The 18,989-nt window shown below is 42.7% G+C and overlaps 1 protein-coding gene across 1 annotated transcript; it reads left to right on the plus strand.

The window, feature by feature from the left end:
• Nucleotides 1-117: 117 nt before the first annotated feature.
• mvk (mevalonate kinase) lies at nt 118-10,184 on the plus strand. Its single transcript, XM_041900450.1, has 11 exons — nt 118-273; nt 384-494; nt 1,605-1,752; nt 3,925-4,072; nt 4,901-5,056; nt 5,608-5,711; nt 6,129-6,174; nt 6,633-6,723; nt 7,222-7,341; nt 7,560-7,713; nt 9,176-10,184. The coding sequence occupies exons 2-11, from the start codon at nt 417-419 to the stop codon at nt 9,325-9,327; spliced, it is 1,197 nt and encodes a 398-aa protein (XP_041756384.1). The 5' UTR covers nt 118-273; nt 384-416; the 3' UTR covers nt 9,328-10,184.
• The last annotated feature ends 8,805 nt before the right edge of the window (nt 10,185-18,989 follow it).

Raw genomic sequence — 18,989 nt, forward strand, 5'->3', positions numbered from 1 at the left:
ATCTTATCACACGACCAATGGCACGAGGGAGAGAGTAGGATTTTGATTGGCTAGCAAAATATCTGTACATCTTACCTCTAGCGCTGATTGGACATGAAACCAGTGGCATGCCCCGCTGGCTGCTTGTGTTCTGTTGACCATTCACTGTCGCTTGATGTTTTCAAGATTATGGTTTTAAACAGTGCTGACAGCTTCATAAGGACGCTTTATCCCTTCTAAAAATACAACGGGAGTTTGTAAAGACAACCCCTCATCATACGGAGTGGTTTGGAGGTATTACTATATATAGCTACAGGACGTTTTCCTGATGAATTAACTGGGAAAAGCTAGCTAAGGTTGCTAACGTTAGCTATTTTACTAACAATTCAACATTTACTTGGCAGGCTACATTTTGCTACAGTGAATTTGCTATCAAAATGCAAATCAAGGAATGTATCGTGTCTGCACCAGGGAAAGCTATCCTCCACGGAGAACACGCTGTCGTGCATGGCAAGGTAAGTAACGGTAGAGCTCTAGTTAGTAGCTATCGTATCGGTGGGTGGATCTCTAACACCTGCCAGTGATTTGCTAGGATCAACAGACATACACTGAATACATATATATGCAACAATTTCAACGATTTGACTGAGTTACAGTTTATATAAGGTAATCAGTTAATTGAAATAAATAAATTAGGGCCTAATCTATGGATTTCACATGACTGGGCAGGGGCGCAGCTATGGGTGGGCCTGGGAGTGCATATGCCCACCCACTTGAGAGCCAGGCTCAGCCAATCAGAATGAGTTTTTCGCCACAAAAAGGCTTTATTACAGACAGAGATACTCCTCAGTTTCATCAGCTGTCTGGGTGGCTGGTCTCAGATGATCCCACAGGTGAAGAAGTTGGATGTGGAGGTCCTGGGCTGGCGTGGTTACACGTGGTCTGTGGTTGTGAGGCCGGTTGGACATACTGCCAAATTCTCTAAAACGCCATGGCTTATGGTAGAGAAATTAATATTCAATTATTTGGCAACATCTCTGGTGGACATTCCTGCAGTCAGCATGCCAATTGCACACTCCCTCAACTTGAGACATATATGGCATTGTGTTGTGTAACAAAACTACACATTTTAGTGGCCTTTTATTGTCCCCAGCACAAGGTGCACTTGTGTAATGATCATGCTGTTTAATCAGCTTCTTGATATGCCACACCTGTGGATGGATTATCTTGGCAAAGGAGAAATGTTCACTAACAGGGATGTAAACAAATTTGTGCACACAATTAGAGAGAAATACGTTTTTTTTGCATATGGAAGAATTCTGGGATTTTTTATTTCAGCTCATGAAATATGGGACCAACACTTTACATGTTGCGTTTATGTTTGTTCAGTATATTTTGAGCCTGATTCACTTTATTGTATGAATATCTTACTGAAGATAGTTGTCCATGCCAATCCATCATCTTTATGCACTCATGTATTCATTAGATTTGTTCATCATATGACCCCCAGGACAGACAGTGTATTATTTTATGTGCACCGAAAGAAGATTGGTTGTTGAAATTAAATTGATTTGACAGTAACCACAACAATAATTCAGAGGTATTTTCTCTCCAACCCGTGCTAGGTGGCTCTGGCTGTGAGTTTGAACCTGCGCACATACCTACGGTTGCAGGCCACATCCACCAGTAAAGTCTGCATCAATCTCCCCAACATCAACACTTTCCTCAGTTGGGATGTGACCGCGTTGAAACAGCTGCTCCCTGACTCTGGAGGTGAGATGTTGTAGGGCTGGCAGATTGAAATATACAGTAGCGAATTTGGATGGTAACCCAAGTGGGATTTGAACCCTGGTCCCTGTCAGTCCAACACCTTAGCCATTACACCAAGAGGCTTGAACCTCTTGACAAGGTAGGTGTTGTACTAAGGTTGCTACACTACCCCCCTTCCTTCGGAAAGCTTGTCCCTGCTCTTCAGGTTCCTGGCATCCATGTTGTGGGACATAATGGCCTCCCAGCAGCTCTATTCCACTTCTGACACCAGTAGTGCTGAGCGATTAGGGCTTTTTGAGGTCGTTTTGGTTAAATTATTCAAAGATAATTACGTTTTCGGTTTCAATTATTTGGATTAAATGCTGTAACCACACAGAATAAAACAATTAATAAAAGTCCCATGATGGTAGTGACTGCCCATTACTGCTCATCACTTATTAACCATTTATGCACATTACTTTACTTTAAAATATTTCAGTTGTGTATATTACATTTGTTTTATTTAATGACTTTATTATTTCATTCCAAGTCATCTCATTTCTATGGAGCTGCTGCCTATGCTTTCTGACAATATCACCATTTTTTAGTTCTTCAAAGTAAATAAGGCATACAATTATGACTGCTGAATACCAACTATCTTTTACCTAGATCATGTATTTTAAGGTAGAGATACCTCGTGAAGCAACAGCTGCTCTCTATATCCCCTCACGATTGCGCATTCTTCTTCCTCTTCTGTAGCAAGCGTAAAAGAAACACAGACCAAACATACCAGACTAGTAGATGCGCAATGGATTATGCTGCTGCTTCTTATTATTTTTCTCCTTCTATGATATCATGGCAGTCCGCAAACAAACGTTTAAGATGCATGCCGCCACCTACTGTCCTGGAGTGTGCGATCAATCATGGTCTGCCTAATTCTGCCCTACTAAGAAAAGAAAAGAAATCAATCCATATTAACTTCTACCACACCATCCCCCCAATCAAGCACCCCAACCCCATTAAACTTAATCTATATCATGCTGAAACAATCCACCCTTAGGATTATTCAGCATGTCAACAACCATTTCGACAGTAACATCTGTTACTCTCTAACTATTTTGTCGTATCCACAATAACCTTCAACCTGGCATTTCTGCTTTCCATTTCTGACATTGAAACTAAGGAATCCTATCTGTACTTTTCCAGGCAAAACCTTCTCAGCAGCACTGATAAGCTTTCACTTCTTTGACCCTCTTTCCTACTGATCAACCTTTTGGTCTCAATCACTCTGCCTCCCTTCACATTTTCTTTAATATAATCTATGGACATAGATATTGGGACCCCAATGATGACTCCCCTCAATCTAGCATAAGTCTAACATTTCCAATGAACTGGGCTAGTTTGAATTCACCTGTCTCTTTCTCTATGGCATTGGTTAATCGGAAAGGGTGTAAATGAGGCCCCGTGGACTCAAACACCATCACAACTTTCCAATCCGACACATTATTACTCTTGCTTCCTACCTTGGCCCTCTTTATGCTTTCTATACTAGATGCTCCACTGCTTTCTGTATCATGATCTCTCTTCTTCCTATGTCTTTCCATTACAGACCATTCAGATCCTTGAGCCTCATCCTCCCACTCCATATCATCAGAACTGTCACCCATATTGATCGCATTCCATCACAGCTGTTGCTTCTCCAACCTTTTCTCAATTTCCTCGACTTCGTCCACACTACTCACCACCATTTCCAACCATCCGCCATACGTTCCTGCAAACCGACCCGCTTCCTCTTCCGTCTCTCGATTATGGTTTAATGACCATGTTTTATGCACTAAAGTATGTAGAATATTGGCCTGTTGGAAACTACAACTCCATACTACATCGCACAGTTCAGGCTCAATCTGATTTATCTCTAGAAAAACTGTGCAACGTATGTGCGCATTGAGCTCACACGAAATGGAATTCAAATAATTGAACCGATGTCAGTCTATTAGTTTAAAAAACGAAAAAGAACAGACATTTAGGTTAATCACTCAGCACTAGACACCAACGTAGCAAATTTGGGAGATAGCCTGAACTGGATTTGAACCCAAAAACTATTGGCAAAGTTCTAGAAGAACAGCTGAAGGTATCGTTGTGGTTGTTTTGTTTAATTTTCCTATTGTAATATCTATTTGTGTCATTCTGTCACAGCTGAGCTGGGGAATGTGAATGAGCTTGATGCAGAGCTTGTCAGGATGCTGCGAAACTTTGTTGGTGTATCAAATGGAACCTTGGATACTCGCAGCATGGCCATCCTAGCCTTCCTCTACATCTACCTCTGTGTCTTTGCCAAGTCAGGGTAAGAGAGACAACTGATAGAGCAAATTGATTTATATAGGCCTGTTAACATAAGGTAATGCTAATCTTGGTACCCAAGAACCAAACCTTTAATTCCCTAATGAACACCACAGACCCCATCCTAGTGAGAAAGACTTGGGCAGCTAGGAGCTGGGTAGATGCTAAGGAGTTGGCCTAATCGTGGGTTGACGCGGGCGGCGCTATACTAGCATGTCTGAGAGAGGGGTGGACAGGCTCTGACAGGACGGACAGCCACTAATGAGAGGCTGGCACTGGGCTCACGCTGCAGCCTTAACAATTCTGGATGTGTTTGTCCCTGGGGAAAGCAGGTCCTTAATTAGTTTAGAGCATCCTCCTGTCCTGTCTGCCCAGAAAGAGCCTGGCTGTCATGGACATTGACAGCGGAGCAAGTCTACTGCAGTCACACCCATGCACATATGCACACCACAGTAGTCGTTCACAATAAAAAGGACTGCTGTGCCTAGGCCCTTTGGCCAGTTGGATTAAGATCAAAGGAAATGTGCTTTTTGGGGATGTTTTTGCTGTAGGAGCTGTTGCAAAGTGTGAGGTTTCTGTGTGAGATTGAGTGCCCAAAAACCTGTTTACAAACACTAGCAGGTAAAAACAATTGCACCATTTTTGTGTGGTTTCAAGGACATATTTTTATTTAATTTAGCTTTTTCATCCACATTTTATAGTTTTTCACCCAGCCATACCCAACCAGGCTGAATAAATCATACTACAGTCACATTCCTAGATGTAAGCAAGCCAAGCTGAGAATGTTTGCAGTAATTGATTGATTTTGGTTAATGGTTCTCGTCCATCTCAGGGAGTTGCCCAGCCTGACGGTGTCTGTGTGGTCAGAGTTGCCAACTGGAGCGGGTCTGGGGTCCAGCGCTGCCTACTCTGTGTGCCTGGCTGCAGCCATGCTTTCTGCCAGTGGGACCATCCCTTCTCCACTGAGTGACCAGGAAAACACAGCTAGGTAATGAACTCACACCAAATACCCTACTGGATCTATTAACATTTAATCATTTAAAGGAATCTCTCAATAGCAGTTTAATGGAACAAATGAATAAAACATTGTAAGCCATATGTCTTAATCTACAGTTACTGTAGTTCATTTAGTAGCTGCTGCAGCACCGCTAGCAGAGTCCTGGTATATGCTATTCCACCCTCCAGACAGTCAGACAATGCAAATATATTCTGCCCACAATGTGAACAATTTGTTTCCGTTTGGCCGCAGTTTCTCCAGCATCCTACATTTTGTTTTTCAGTCATCTTTAGAGATTTTGATCGTTTTCAGATCCCCATTTTTCTTAAATCTGTTGCCACAACTGGAGGATGCTAGTCCGTTATAAATTCTGGAAGTCAGTTTGGACTTTGTTTCTGATGTCCTCACCTGTCAATATGGGCAGGGCTGGACTCATCACAAGCACAGAGTGAGGGACAGCAGGGCTATGTAGATAGGGCTTGAAGGGCCAGTGTAAATCCTCATTGTAATCATTTATTCTGTATTTCATTGTGTTTCAACAGGTGGGATGAGGTGGAGATGGAGCTAATCAACAGGTGGGCGTTTCAGGGGGAGAGGATCATCCATGGGAACCCCTCAGGGGTGGACAACGCTGTGGGGACATGGGGTAAGAGCCGGATCCCTCTGCCTTGTGCACGCAACAGCACAGACCCCACGGTACCACAAAGCTTTGTGTTGTGGTGTGTGATACAATGAAAGCTGCAATGGTGTTTGTGGAGAATACAATGGAATGGTGTGATACAATCTGGCAACATGTTCTGTCTGCAGAACAGCACTGAACAGTATTGTAGCGGGAGTTATCTCACAACTTTTCTTGTATGATCTCTGTGAGCAGGCAGACATTATTGATGCAGATGTTACAGTTAACAGTGGGGAAATGTGCTGCATGTAATGCAGTCACCAGCTGCAGTATTCCTTTTTGTGTTGCGAGGGCTGTTTTGTGGCCAGAAAATGCTATTTTGCTCAAATTACTCTTATGGTATCTGATTGATGCCCATTTCTATCACTGCTTTGACTCTTGTAGGTGGCATATTGAGATACCATTCTGGGAAGATAACAGCCTTAAGCAGGTACTGTACACTAAACCAATCCCTTTCCATTTCATTGCAGTGAATATGGTCAATGGGCCTAATTTACATTGACAGATTTACAGACTGTGATAGCAGGCAATATTTGAAAGTAGGCTACTGTGTTGTGTAGGGATTAAAGAATGTCATCCAGGTCAGTGGGAGCCAATGGATTTTACTCTTGAACAATTATTCCAGCATGGCAGGTGGCATTAAATCCCCAATGAAGTTAAAATGGACTACTTTAGAATAAGGACAGCCCTCCATGACACTGCCCATGCTGTCACAAAACAATTAATGTGAAAGATAGTCTGTGCTCCCTCTCTTTGGACTCTATGGACTCCATTCTGCTATTGCCGCTCATATGAGGGAAACGAGGACAATAGCAACACCTGAATAAATACAGGTACACAATGTGGTATGATATTGGTAACTTTCCTTTAATATTTTCCCACTTGCAGGGTCCCAATGTTAAGGATCCTACTCACAAACACCAAGGTCCCTCGCAGCACCAAGGTACTTGTTGCTGGAGTGAAGGACAAAATGAACAAGGTACTAAATGGCTGCGGTCTTGTCTCCACTGTGTTCTCCTCCCCAGCCCTGTAATTAGTGTAATCGCCAGTGCTTTAATTTGCATGGGAAAGACACTCTGGGGCCTGGCATTGACTGCCTTCATAAAACATGGAGAAGAAGCACTTAGCTAGCACCCTTGTGTGCCGTTGCCTAGGCGACACCCACAGGTGTGAGCACTTCTGTTCTGTTAGATTGGCATAGGTGGTGTTACTGGCAGTGTTATGATTGGGGGAAAGAGTGACATTTTTCACTCAGCACTGAGTGACTGACTTTTTGTGCTGCTATACAAAATGTACTGGCTGTTTTAAAGAATGATATGACCACTAGATGCGACGATATGAACATTTGCTGCTTTAGTCCGCACTGTTGACTTCCTTAAGTATATTTAGTGTTGTTAAATTCCTTTACATTGAATTCCCAATTATTTGTAAAAAGTATGAATTGTATGTTTATTTGCTGTTCTCTTCCCCCCTCCAGTTTCCCTCTATTATAAACCCTGTACTGGAGTCTGTGGATGCAGTCTCCTGCACCTGTGAGCAGACCATAACAGAGATGGCCAGCGACACCCCCACACCAGAGCACTACAATGTCCTGGAGGTACGGTATGGAAACGCATGTTGCCTATGGACGGTGTGTTCTGGTGAGGTAGATACTACCGGTCTGACACAGTGTAGAAATGATTGACTTCCTCTTACACATGGTAAAAACTACAGCTGCATGAAAAGCCTAAATACAGAACAAAATAGTGTTTTCATGCAAAACAGATCTAAAATGAAATAATATAAAACCCACAGCTGCTATTATGTCTCCCATAGGAGCTTATTGACATCAACCAGCACCACCTGAACGTGATGGGTGTCGGACACCCGACCCTGGACACCCTGTGCCGGGTCACCCTGGCCAGAGGGCTACACAGCAAGCTTACTGGCGCCGGAGGAGGGGGCTGTGGCATCACCTTGCTTAGACCAGGTACTGTAGCTGTCTGCTAATAACGCCTCCCTACACTTTCATCTGGCTCACAGTAATCGCCCCTATGTGTTCTTACACGGCATTGGCATCGCCACCATCTATGGCCCTCGCCTTCATTTTGGGGCAGGGAGTTGCTGAGAGCCTTGTTGCGTTGTCCATTTGTTATGAATCGTGTGACCTCTTAACAGTGAGCGAGATCTGTGAAATGACATCTGCATGCTGATTGTATGGCGACACATCAGTAGATTTGGCTCCATTATATTGATTTGACGGAGAGCCAAGATATGGGGTGTGTGCCAAAATGTCACCCTCAGTCATCCTCTTCCTCATTTGAGGTAAAAGTTCTGTAGTCTCAAACTGACGGCATAGAGAAGGAGAGCTGGTTCAGTTAGCCAGGAGGATTCTGTGTTTCACGCTTATCTTCCACAAAAATCCACTGCCTACATTGTTTATGCCTGCAGCCCGTAACACACTGAATTTTAATCCGCTAACGACCTCCTAAATAAAGCCCCAAGTGAGGTTGTACTAGCATGCGTTGGCCATTTTTTGTGGTTTGCAGCCATTTTCCAAAAGGTTTAGTCAAGTGTTTTCTCCTCAGTGCTCTCAGATCAGCTTTGAGCTGAGACGATTTGAGCGAGAGAAACATGCAGTCAAGTATCCTGCAGCCTTGTTAAAACCCACCACTGTCAGATGACGCGCTACGTATTTATCATTTAGTTGTAATGAGCATTGTAGTGGTTTTTCTCCACATAAAGATGTACTTTAGCTTATGGTTTGCTCTTCAGCTGAATAAATACTACTACTACTACTAATACAGTATAGTAGCCATTTCAGATGCTTTTATCCAAAGTACAGTACTTACTGTACAGTACAGACAGTGGGAGCATATATTTTTTTGGTATATTTGACCCCAGTGGGAATTGAACCCATGACCCTGGCATTGCTAGTGCCATGCTCTTCCTAGCTGAGCCACACAGCACCACAGATATCATGAAGCGGTTCAGGTTAAATGCCCTCCTCGAGGGTCAGTCTCTCAAATCCCTGGTCACACAAACGTTTCCTTTGCTGCATGTTGTGAGGCTTTCTACTTTTACTTTTGGAAATTGCTCCCCTATTTGACACATTTACACCCTAAGCATTTTAGCCTATGTTTACAAATGATTATCCAGTTATTGGGCACGCTGGTGTTTTGCTAGAGAGGGCTTTGTGGGTTCAGCTCTCACAGCGGCAGTCAGACTCTACCTCCTAGTGGGAGTCTCGCATCACAGAACCCTAGGGTGCGGACTCCGAGGGGTGCCATTTCAGTAGCAACCCTAGTCCTTCTCCCAAGCTCTGCAGATGTAAATGAATCCTCTGGCGCAGTAGGCAGGAACGGAGGGTCAAAAACAAGTTGTGTGTTTTAAATGTAGCTCACTGTGTGTGATGGTTTGTTTTTCTTTGTCTTTGTGATTTCCTCTCATAGAAACTGAGTTCTCGGTGGTCCAGAATACTATACAGGACTTGAGGGACTGTGGCTATGACTGCTGGGAGACCAGTATCGGTGCAGCAGGCGTGCAGCAGCACTCTCCCCTCGCTGTGAAAGAGGAGGTCCTGGAGGTTTTAGCGCGCTACTGAGACACACTGGCCGTGGGTGTGCCCACTGCCCTCCCTACAGGCTAACGGGGAGCTTTGCTCCATGACTCTGGCCTTCCAACTCTTCTATTGTTAAGGAATGACAACAAACAATAGAAGAGTTGGTTACAGTATGGGATGACGCGTAACTGTTAATAGCACTTGTCTATTAGACTACCAACAGTCAAGACAGACTCTTTGTGTCAGGGGAGGATATTGGCTCATCACTTATTTTTCTAACTCTCAAATCATGCCATTTCATGATCACACCTCACTCACTTTGAAATGTGGATTTCTAGTTTTCTGTATGAACCTTCCCTGGCCTGAAATGAATGTTTACAGATGTGGGTTTGAACCGTTTTTTAGGTTTAGCATGAGCTTATCATGACATTTCTAAAGAGGATGCTGCAGAAAAGCAAGAGAACCCCTGTGCTCAGCTAGTCTCTGTCTAGCTGCTGGTTTTGGCAGGAACAACTAGTATTCAAAAACGAGTAAAAACAAACACACTGAAAAATATAACAAAGATGGGTGACCAACCTTGACTTTAGTGCTTATTTGTTTTTGAACTCAAGGTTGGTCATCTGTCTTTTTTCAGTGTGCGGTTTTTAGTCTTGTTTTTGAATATCAGTACCTTCATTGACTTCTTGTTCATTTCAAAGGAGGGTGCTGTGATCCGTTTGTCCAATAGATGGCAGCAAATTGTAAGAAGTCACTAACCTCAACAGGGACTGAGCGAATCAGAGCGATAGATTGTCATTCAGTGTTTGCTTCAGGTGTCAATATAATGCCATGGCAGATGCATTACTTGTTAAACTAACCTTTTTAAAATAGAAAATAAACTGTTTCTATGTGTCACATAAGTGGTGTGTGTATGTCTTTAAAGGAGCTATTGCACACTTGGCCACCATCCAAGACTAGTTATAGTGAATTCATAGAATAAAAATACAAAATGGATTTTTAACATAAACCACTTTCTCAAGAAGCATAGCAGGGTAATTGTTTTCTCAAGGTCCAAAGCAAAAATTTAATTTCTCCATATTTTTTTTTGTGGTGAGACCATGTTTTGAAGACAGCCCCTGAAGCTCTTCTTTCCAAGAGCGGAGTATGAAATTTAAAATGACAGCCATTATCTGATTTCTTTGGTCATCAAATATGTCTGACACATCATGCTGCAAACCAAGAAATGCAAGGCCTTTAAAAATAACTATTGCTAGGCTACATCTCTGCCTCTGCCTTTCACATTGGTTTTCATGGTTGTTATTTATATTAACCATGATATGCTAGTGTGTGTATAAGGGGAAAAAAGTGAATCTGGAATTGTTCAATGTACAGTCGTGGTCAAAAGTTTTGAGAATGACACAAGTATTGGTCTTCACAAAGTTCGCTGCTTCAGTGTTATGAGATGTTACTATGGTATACTGAAGTATAATTACAATCATTCCATAAGTGTCAAAGGCTTTTATTGACAATTACATTAAGTTTATGCAAAGAGTCAATATTTGCAGTGTTGACCCTTCTTTTTCAAGGCCTCTGCAATCTGCCCTGGCATGCTGTCAATTAACTTCTGGGCCACATCCTGACTGATGGCAGCCCATTCTTGCATAATCAATGCTTGGAGTTTGTCAGAATTTGTGGGTTTTTGTTTGTCCACCCGCCTCTTGAGGATTGACCACAAGTTCTCAATGGGATTAAGGTCTGGGGAGTTTCCTGGCCATGGACCCAAAATGTCGATGTTTTGTTCCCCGAGCCACTTAGTTATCACTTTTGCCTTATGGCAAGGTGCTCCATCATGCTGGAAAAGGCATTGTTCGTCACCAAACTGTTTTTAGATGGTTGGGAGACGTTGCTCTCGGAGGATATGTTGGTACCATTCTTTATTCATGGCTGTGTTCTTAGGCAAAATTCTGAGTGAGCCCACTCCCTTGGCTGAGAAGCAACCCCACACATGAATGGTCTCAGGATGCTTTACAGTTGGCATGACACAGGACTGATGGTAGCGCTCACCTTGTCTTCTCCGGACAAGGTGTTTTCTGGATGCCCCAAACAATCGGAAAGGGGATTCATCAGAGAAAATGACTTTACCCCAGTCCTCAGCAGTCCAATCCCTGTACCTTTTTCAGAAAATTATTCTGTCCCTGATGTTTTTCCTGGAGAGAAGTGGCTTCTTTGCTGCCCTTCTTGACACCAGGCCATCCTCCAAAAGTCTTCGCCTCACTATGCGTGCAGATGCACTCACACCTGCCTGCTGCCATTCCCGAGCAAGCTCTGCACTGGTGGTGCCCCGATCCCGCAGCTGAATCAACTTTAGGAGACGGGTCCTGGTGCTTGCTGGACTTTCTTGGACGCCCTGACGCCTTCTTCACAACAATTGAACCTCTCTTCTTGAAGTTCTTGATGATCCGATAAATGGTTGATTTAGGTGCAATCTTACTAGCAGCAATATCCTTGCCTGTGAAGCCCTTTTTGTGCAAAGCAATGATGGCGGCACATGTTTCCTTGCAGGTAACCATGGTTAACAGAGGAAGAACAATGATTTCAAGCACCACCCTCCTTTTAAAGCTTCCAGTCTGTTATTCTAACTCAATCAGCATGACAGAGTGATCTCCAGCCTTGTCCTCGTCAACACTCTCACCTGTGTTAACGAGAGAATCACTGACATGATGGCAGCTGGTCCTTTTGTGGCAGGGCTGAAATGCAGTGGAATTTTTTTTGGGGGGTTAAGTTCATTTTCATGGCAAAGAGGGACTTTGCAATTAATTGCAATTTATCTGATCACTCTTCATGACATTCTGGAGTATATGCAAATTGCCATCATCAAAACTGAGGCAGCAGACTTTGTGAAAATTAGTATTTATGTCATTCTCAAATTTTTTGACAATGACTGTATTTCAGTACATATCAGAGGAGGCTGGTTGGAGGACCTATAGGAGGATAGGCTCATTGTAATGGATGTAATAAATGGAACAGAGTCAAATGTGGTTTCCATGTGTTTGATGCTGTTCCATTAATTCCATTCCAGCCATTACAATGAGCCCGTCCTCCTATAGCTCCTCCCACCAGCCTCCTCTGGTACATATGCATCCCATGTTTCTGGTGATTTATTTACAAAATTAGGAAAGCGTTTGTTTTTGATCATTGTTAATGTTGAGTGAGAAAGGTGGTGTAGGACATGAGGAAGGGGAGGCTGGATCTCTAAGGCTTTTCAGGGAGCCTGGATTACCGTCCTAATGTGGATCAACAGCTCTGTGGCGAGCAGTGACTCACACTTACTTTTGTGCTGACACACACACACACGGGCATCTTCAAATTATGTTTTACTTAACTGCTCATCCCCTAAGCATAACAGAAATTTCCGCCTATGCTGCATTCATATAAGATATGGATTAGCCTAATTTAGAAAACTTCTAATTTCAGAAAAGGTCAGTTGGGGATATCTGAGTCTTGAATCTCCATTTTATTTAATTTCAATTGTCATGAAGATTGAGTAGTGTGGACCTGGCAGTGTGTATGAATGAACGGCATTTGTCACATGCCCCCCACCCTCCTCCATCCCTTTCCGCCTGTCGCCCCTTCCGTCCCCCTGAATTGTGTCATCTTTATGTCAGGGCTGCCCCCGTCACTGCTCAGCACAGTCGCCCCTAACCCCCGCTGCAATTTAATTACCACTGCACTTTTCAATTGAAATGGCATTGACGAGGGGGGACAAGAGGGAGACAGCAGCCCAACCGTTCCTGTTTCATTTGAAGCTCCTCTTTATTCTCTCCTCTCTCTTCTCTCTCGCTCTCCTCTCTTCTCTCTCTCCTCTCTCTTCCTTTTACCCCTGCGAGGCACAGATGTGTTATTTTTTTATCAATGTCAGTGCCAGCTTCTTTTTGCTCTGATGAATAGATTTTAAGAAGGCCCTGACATTATTTCAGATAACAGAAGGAGCAATGAAAGGGGGTCAAGGATAGAGGGAGAATGTCAGCACTGGAGATTACATGAACACACTAAGAAAGCCTTAAGAGTTCTCCCAGGAGAAAATATATACATTTTTGCAGTGTTTGAATCATTGTGGGAGAATAATAAGGGATGCAGAAATCGTACTGCTCAAGCAAGAGTAACGCAATGGTTAATTTTGCTTGGGAAATGTTGTGGTCATGAATCATGATCACTATGGCACCACCATCCCTTTGGTCTCAATGAGCTGGTGAAATGTTGTCAGGACCCATTCACATTCAACACACAATTGGAACTGGCTGACAAGATATCACTTTGTTCTTGGCCATGACTAATGTTTGCCTATGCATGTTTTTCCTTACAGGTCATTATATCGGTATCTATGTTAGTTGGAGATTTTGAGTACAGTATGTGGTCATTAACAGTTAGTAGTTTCTTAGGATCCCCATTAGCTGTTGCCAAGGCAGCAGCTACTCTTCCTGGATAAAACATGCATATGTTTATGTGTGTATTGTATAATATAGTATACGAACAGAGCTATATGTCTGGGTGAGGGTTGATAGTGTGTGTGTGCGTACGTGCATGGCCATCCTCTCCCAGCCTCCAGACACAGGCATAGACAGACGGCTGACAGACATCAGCCTCCGAACCCCCTCACTCATTAGGGCTCTGTGACCCTCCTGTGGGGAGGTTGCCCTTTTGGGGAAGTGAAGGGGGCGGAGGGGGCCAGGGGCAACTGGCTGTGGTGAAAGCAGGGGTCTGCTGACCCTATTAAAGCCAGTGGGGGTGTGGTGGAATCTGTGACAGAATTCCCCAGAGTCTCCACGCTTCATTTGAAGAGGACTGAAACATTGGTGCCACTTTGTGGAAAAACAATGGGTCACTTGTGACATGAGCACTAACATAACTAGACAGAGTTACCAGAACTACATCAACATAGAGAGCGTTGACCACCACAGCACATGACTAGTGTCCATTCCACATACCATATTCATGTCATTGCATCGATCAGGTAACTGGTTGTGTGAAGTAGCGGAGGACACCTACACAGTGGTATGTCATCCCCTTAGTGCCGGCAGCTCTCTTGTTTAATTGCAGGCTAAGGCCTCGCTTTTTCTTGTTGCCTTTGAAGAGCCTTATTGATTTTTATACCACCCCTCATCCCTGCTCTGCTCGTTTTAAGAGCAAATCTCTTATGGCAAAGTTACCGGGAATGTAAAAGCATAAAATTGTCTGCGTTTTTTTTTTTCTCACAGAAGGCTTTCATGTGCAATCCAGATGTCTTGACACTGAAGTTTAGAAGAATTGGGCTCCTCTGCTTTTTAAAAAGGTTGAGAGGAAGTACTGAGGCTGTATTTTATTCCCGTGGTCTGGCTAGCTCATCACCAACTCCGTTAAAAAATATATATATTAAGGTTTCTACTGAACGAGTCAAGTTCACCCCAACTCTAAAGCAGCTGTGCTCCTGTTGTTATGGTTAAATGAACTGACCCTGTCAAAAATGCCCACCAAAACTATGGCAACAATGATTTCTCAGGTTGTGTGGTTGTCTTCTGTAGAATGAATGGTATCTACTGTAGCATTTGGGTGAATATTCTAGTAAATAATATTGAACTTGCTCAATTGAAGTGGTTTCTCTTGATCTCTCTCGGTTATGAAGCTTCAATCAGAAATATGTACAATTCATTGCATCTATTATTCTAAATCTAGCGATGCAAACATTAATGCCAATTCTTTAGTCATGCTACCACCCGCATTCAGAAGAAGCTGGCATAGAACTCAATGCAATTACACTTGGCTCTCTAAAGAACCCAAATATTCAAGCAGAAATTTGATTAGCATTAATTTAATAAGAGCCATCTTATCTAACATGAATACTTTGAACTGCCTTATGAATAGAAAATATACTCATAATTTTCCTTTGGATACCTGCCAATTCATTTAATCCTGTTGTGTGTCGACAAGGTTTTGAGAGGATGAAGATCTTCGTATTTAATCACGTGTCACCACAGTGTGATTGATGGCCCATTTAAAACCCAGTCAACCACTCATTCTAAAAGATTCCGCATTAAAGTGAATAAATCAAGGGGTACAACAGGATTCATAGAATGGGGGGAAACACATTAATCCCTATTAGGAGCTCTGTGTCCACATCCCTATATCCCGTTGGTCTGTGCTCCACTGGGGGCCACACACACACCAGCCATACCACCCCCCTCCTCTCTTCCACTGCCTGTTTAGATCACTCCACTCATGTAATTACTATGGGACAGGTAGGAGTGTTCATATTTCATCCGCTGCATTCACGATAACATCTAATAATCTGAAAGCGTTGCAAAATTGGTATCTCTTCATTCTCATGCATTATGAATGAGTCACTGTTTTGCATAGATTAGCAATCACAGAAACCTTTCATATCAGAATGTGGCAGGAAGGTTCTATCTCTCTTTTTTTTTGAAGACTTGAGGTGACACATCCCTCCACATCCCTCCGCTTTTTAAGATATGACAGATCGGGTGATACTGTCTCCCCCGTTTCTCATCTATTCTCCCTCTTGCACTCTGATTTATTTCTCCATGCATATCATCATCATCATCATCATAGGGGGAATATATGTAATTTTCAACCTGCTTTTAAATTGAATGCTCACTTGCTGAATATTTTTGCATCTGCAGTGTTGTGTCTGGGGCTGAATGGCTCAGCTCAGCAGGGTTGTTCTATTATCAAATTAAACACAGGCAAAAATGTGAATTTCCGCCTATAATGTCATACCCAAACTAAAAAGTATATAACTCAGGAATGATTTGCTGCACATGCATATGGATGGTATCGTTTGAAAGGAAACACATTGTAGTTTGTATAGAAATGCTCATATCATAGATAGGAATTACACAAGACAAGGTGCAGAAATAAAAACCGTTATGTTTTTAAACTTTCAAAGTAATGTTTCACATCACATGAAGAAGTAGTGCTGAACAATGTTTTGGAGTTATGTCCAAGTAGCCCAACATGTACCCAAAGTGTGACATACAAAACGGTTACAAAATTGAGAACATTTCTTCACAGAAAAACTGAAATGGTCAAGCAGTTTTCAAAACGGAGGCCTCAAACATCCAAAATATCAGAGGTGCAGGGCAATGTTTTCAACAATATACAATAAAACAGTGTCCTGGGGACATATTGAAATGTGTATTTGATTTGAGCCAAGCAGAGGTGCACTCACACAAAACAATCAACAATGCTGGCAGCAGTCAAGCTGGAGATGTTGGCTAGGGGTGCCAACAGGGGAGACAGTGGACCAGGCCCGCAGCCTGGTTATTGGCTCCCATTCATCATCAGTGTCCTGACTGGGTAGGAAGAATGAGGATAAATTATCATACTGAAAGCTACATTACATTACAGTGGAAACTGGTGCAAAATACAAAGCCTGAAATATGTATTTGATTTGAGGCACACAGAGGTGCACTCACAAAAAACGATAAATATGTACAAAGGCACGGAAGCATTGAGCAGTATTGCCCAGTGGTACACTCACACAATATTTTTTAACTAAGGTAAAAACATAGCCTACTATGAAAAGATAAAGATTGCTAGTTATCTAAACCAAAACAAAAGTAATGCTTTGAGCCTGGACCTTATAGCTAAGACTGAGTCCCAAATGGTACCTTATTCCCTATGCAGTGCACTACTTTTGACCAGGGCCCATAGTGTCATGGTCAAAAGTAGTGCACTGTATAGGGGGAATAGAATGCAATTTGAGACTTGTCCTAAAAAACACAAATCCAAAAACAAGCAATGACACTACATGCATAACTAACCAGAACAAATCCAAATCAAATGTACTTATAATAATCCAAAAGAGGATCCAGGGAGCCCTTAAAAAGATAACTCCTCTGCAGAATCACAGCTGTCCGAGTCGCTGCTATTATCCTCCATATGTTCCGTATTGGTCGCCCTATCCTCCAGAATCATAAATCAAATCAAATCAAAGTTTTATTGGTCACGTACACAGATTTGCAGGTGCAAAAAAAAACTACACAATACACACAATACAGAAAAAATATATATATCAGAATGAGCAATGTCAGAGACCTGAGTATAAATATATATACATATAATGGTGTGTAAAGACAGTATGGAAAGTATATGAATAGAAAAGGTGTGTACAGCAGTAGTTATATAGGATGAGCCATCACTTGAATACAGTATGTAAACATTATTAAAGTGACCAGTGTTCAATGACTCTGTACATAGGGCAGCAGTCTCTAAGGTGCAGGGTAGAGTACCGGGTGGTAGCCGGCTAGAACAGTGACTAAGTGGGGTGCCAAGTAGTTATATAGGATGAGCCATGACTAGTTTTTCTTCTTTTTTTTATTTTTAGTTTAGTTTTCTTAAGTTTGGTTTGGTTTTTAACCTTATGGTCCACTTAGGAGCCTACAACAAGTCACAGTAAAACATGAACATTTTAAACCATAACATAAAAAATTGTATACAATCTGCATTAACAATCTAAATGGACCAAAAAGAGACAATAGAAAAAACTGTCAATGGCAATGTGAGAAAATGATGGTAACTAGTCTGACTCTAATTCAGTTTTTTTTTTTTTTTTTTTTGACCCCCCTCCACACACACACAGGCTGTGCTGGCTCACAGAAGGAGTGGGTCATTGTCATTTTGGTCAAGGCTCTCTATGGCAGGTTCAGCAACTGAGGGAGCTGACTTAAATGAGTAAGCAGCTGATGTGCCAAAAAGCTGCAAAACATTATCAGGCAGCTGGTGCTCATAGCAAGCCTCACCAGACAGCTTCAGTCCATATCGAATGTACAGGATGGAGTTAAGGGTCTGCAAGGACATCCGATTTCTACGTTTGCTTTTTACCATACTCATCTGGCTGAATACTCTCTCGACTTCAACATTCGAGTGTGGCAAGGACAACACAGACACAGCAGCCATGGCAAGTTCTTGAAATGGGTTGATATCAGCTGCATCCCTGAACTTACAAATCTCACTCCAGAAGCCCAGTGTGTTTTTTTGTCTCATTCCATTTACTAAGATGGATGGCACGCCATTGCTGGACAATCTTGTCTATCTCTGCAGGGGAGTAGCCAAGGAGCTTGGCTATTTTTTCAATTTCTCCAGGGCTCTTATTGTGCTTTAGAGTTTCCTCGACATTGAAAATTGACACGTACTGCAATGCTTCGATGTTGTCCGGCAGTCTCACCCTCAACTCATTAGTGAGGGAGATGGTGAAGGCTACACACTGACATTGTTTTCATTCTCAGGCGCAAGGTGGAGCTCAGCTGCCTTTGACTCAAAAAGGTAACCAAGGTACGGTTTGGGACTGATGTATCCATCTATTGGCCCTTTGAGACTTGGTGACTGCGAAATGCAGCCTAAGCTCCTCCCACTGGTCCAAAATGCGTGAAACCGCGAGTTCAATGGAGAGCCAACGTGTGGCACACACCTTGGTTATCAGTAAAGGTTTCTCCCCACAGTTGATGGTCTCATATATGGCCTTGTAGGCCTCCCTGCGCTTTGGAGACACTGAAAACCAGTTATAAGTCTCTCATACCAAGTACTCCACACTATGGGGGATGGTGTCATTTGAAGCATGACTTACAGCAAGCTGCAGAGAGTGGCACACACAGCGAATAAGAACCAGATCTTTGAGGCCATACTCCTCCTTCAGCACTTTATGGACCCCATTGTTAATCCCTGTCATAAAA

The sequence above is a fragment of the Coregonus clupeaformis genome, chromosome 16 (assembly GCF_020615455.1).
Source record: "Coregonus clupeaformis isolate EN_2021a chromosome 16, ASM2061545v1, whole genome shotgun sequence".
NCBI classification, from domain to species: domain Eukaryota; kingdom Metazoa; phylum Chordata; class Actinopteri; order Salmoniformes; family Salmonidae; genus Coregonus; species Coregonus clupeaformis.

Excerpts from the sequence above, each read along its gene's own strand:
- mvk (XM_041900450.1), top strand. The coding sequence starts at position 417 with ATGCAAATCAAGGAATGTATCGTGTCTGCACCAGGGAAAGCTATCCTC. Across the intron at positions 5,712-6,128 it reads CAACGCTGTGGGGACATGGG|GTGGCATATTGAGATACCAT; the intron begins GTAAGAGCCGGA and ends TGACTCTTGTAG. Across the intron at positions 6,724-7,221 it reads TGAAGGACAAAATGAACAAG|TTTCCCTCTATTATAAACCC; the intron begins GTACTAAATGGC and ends TCCCCCCTCCAG.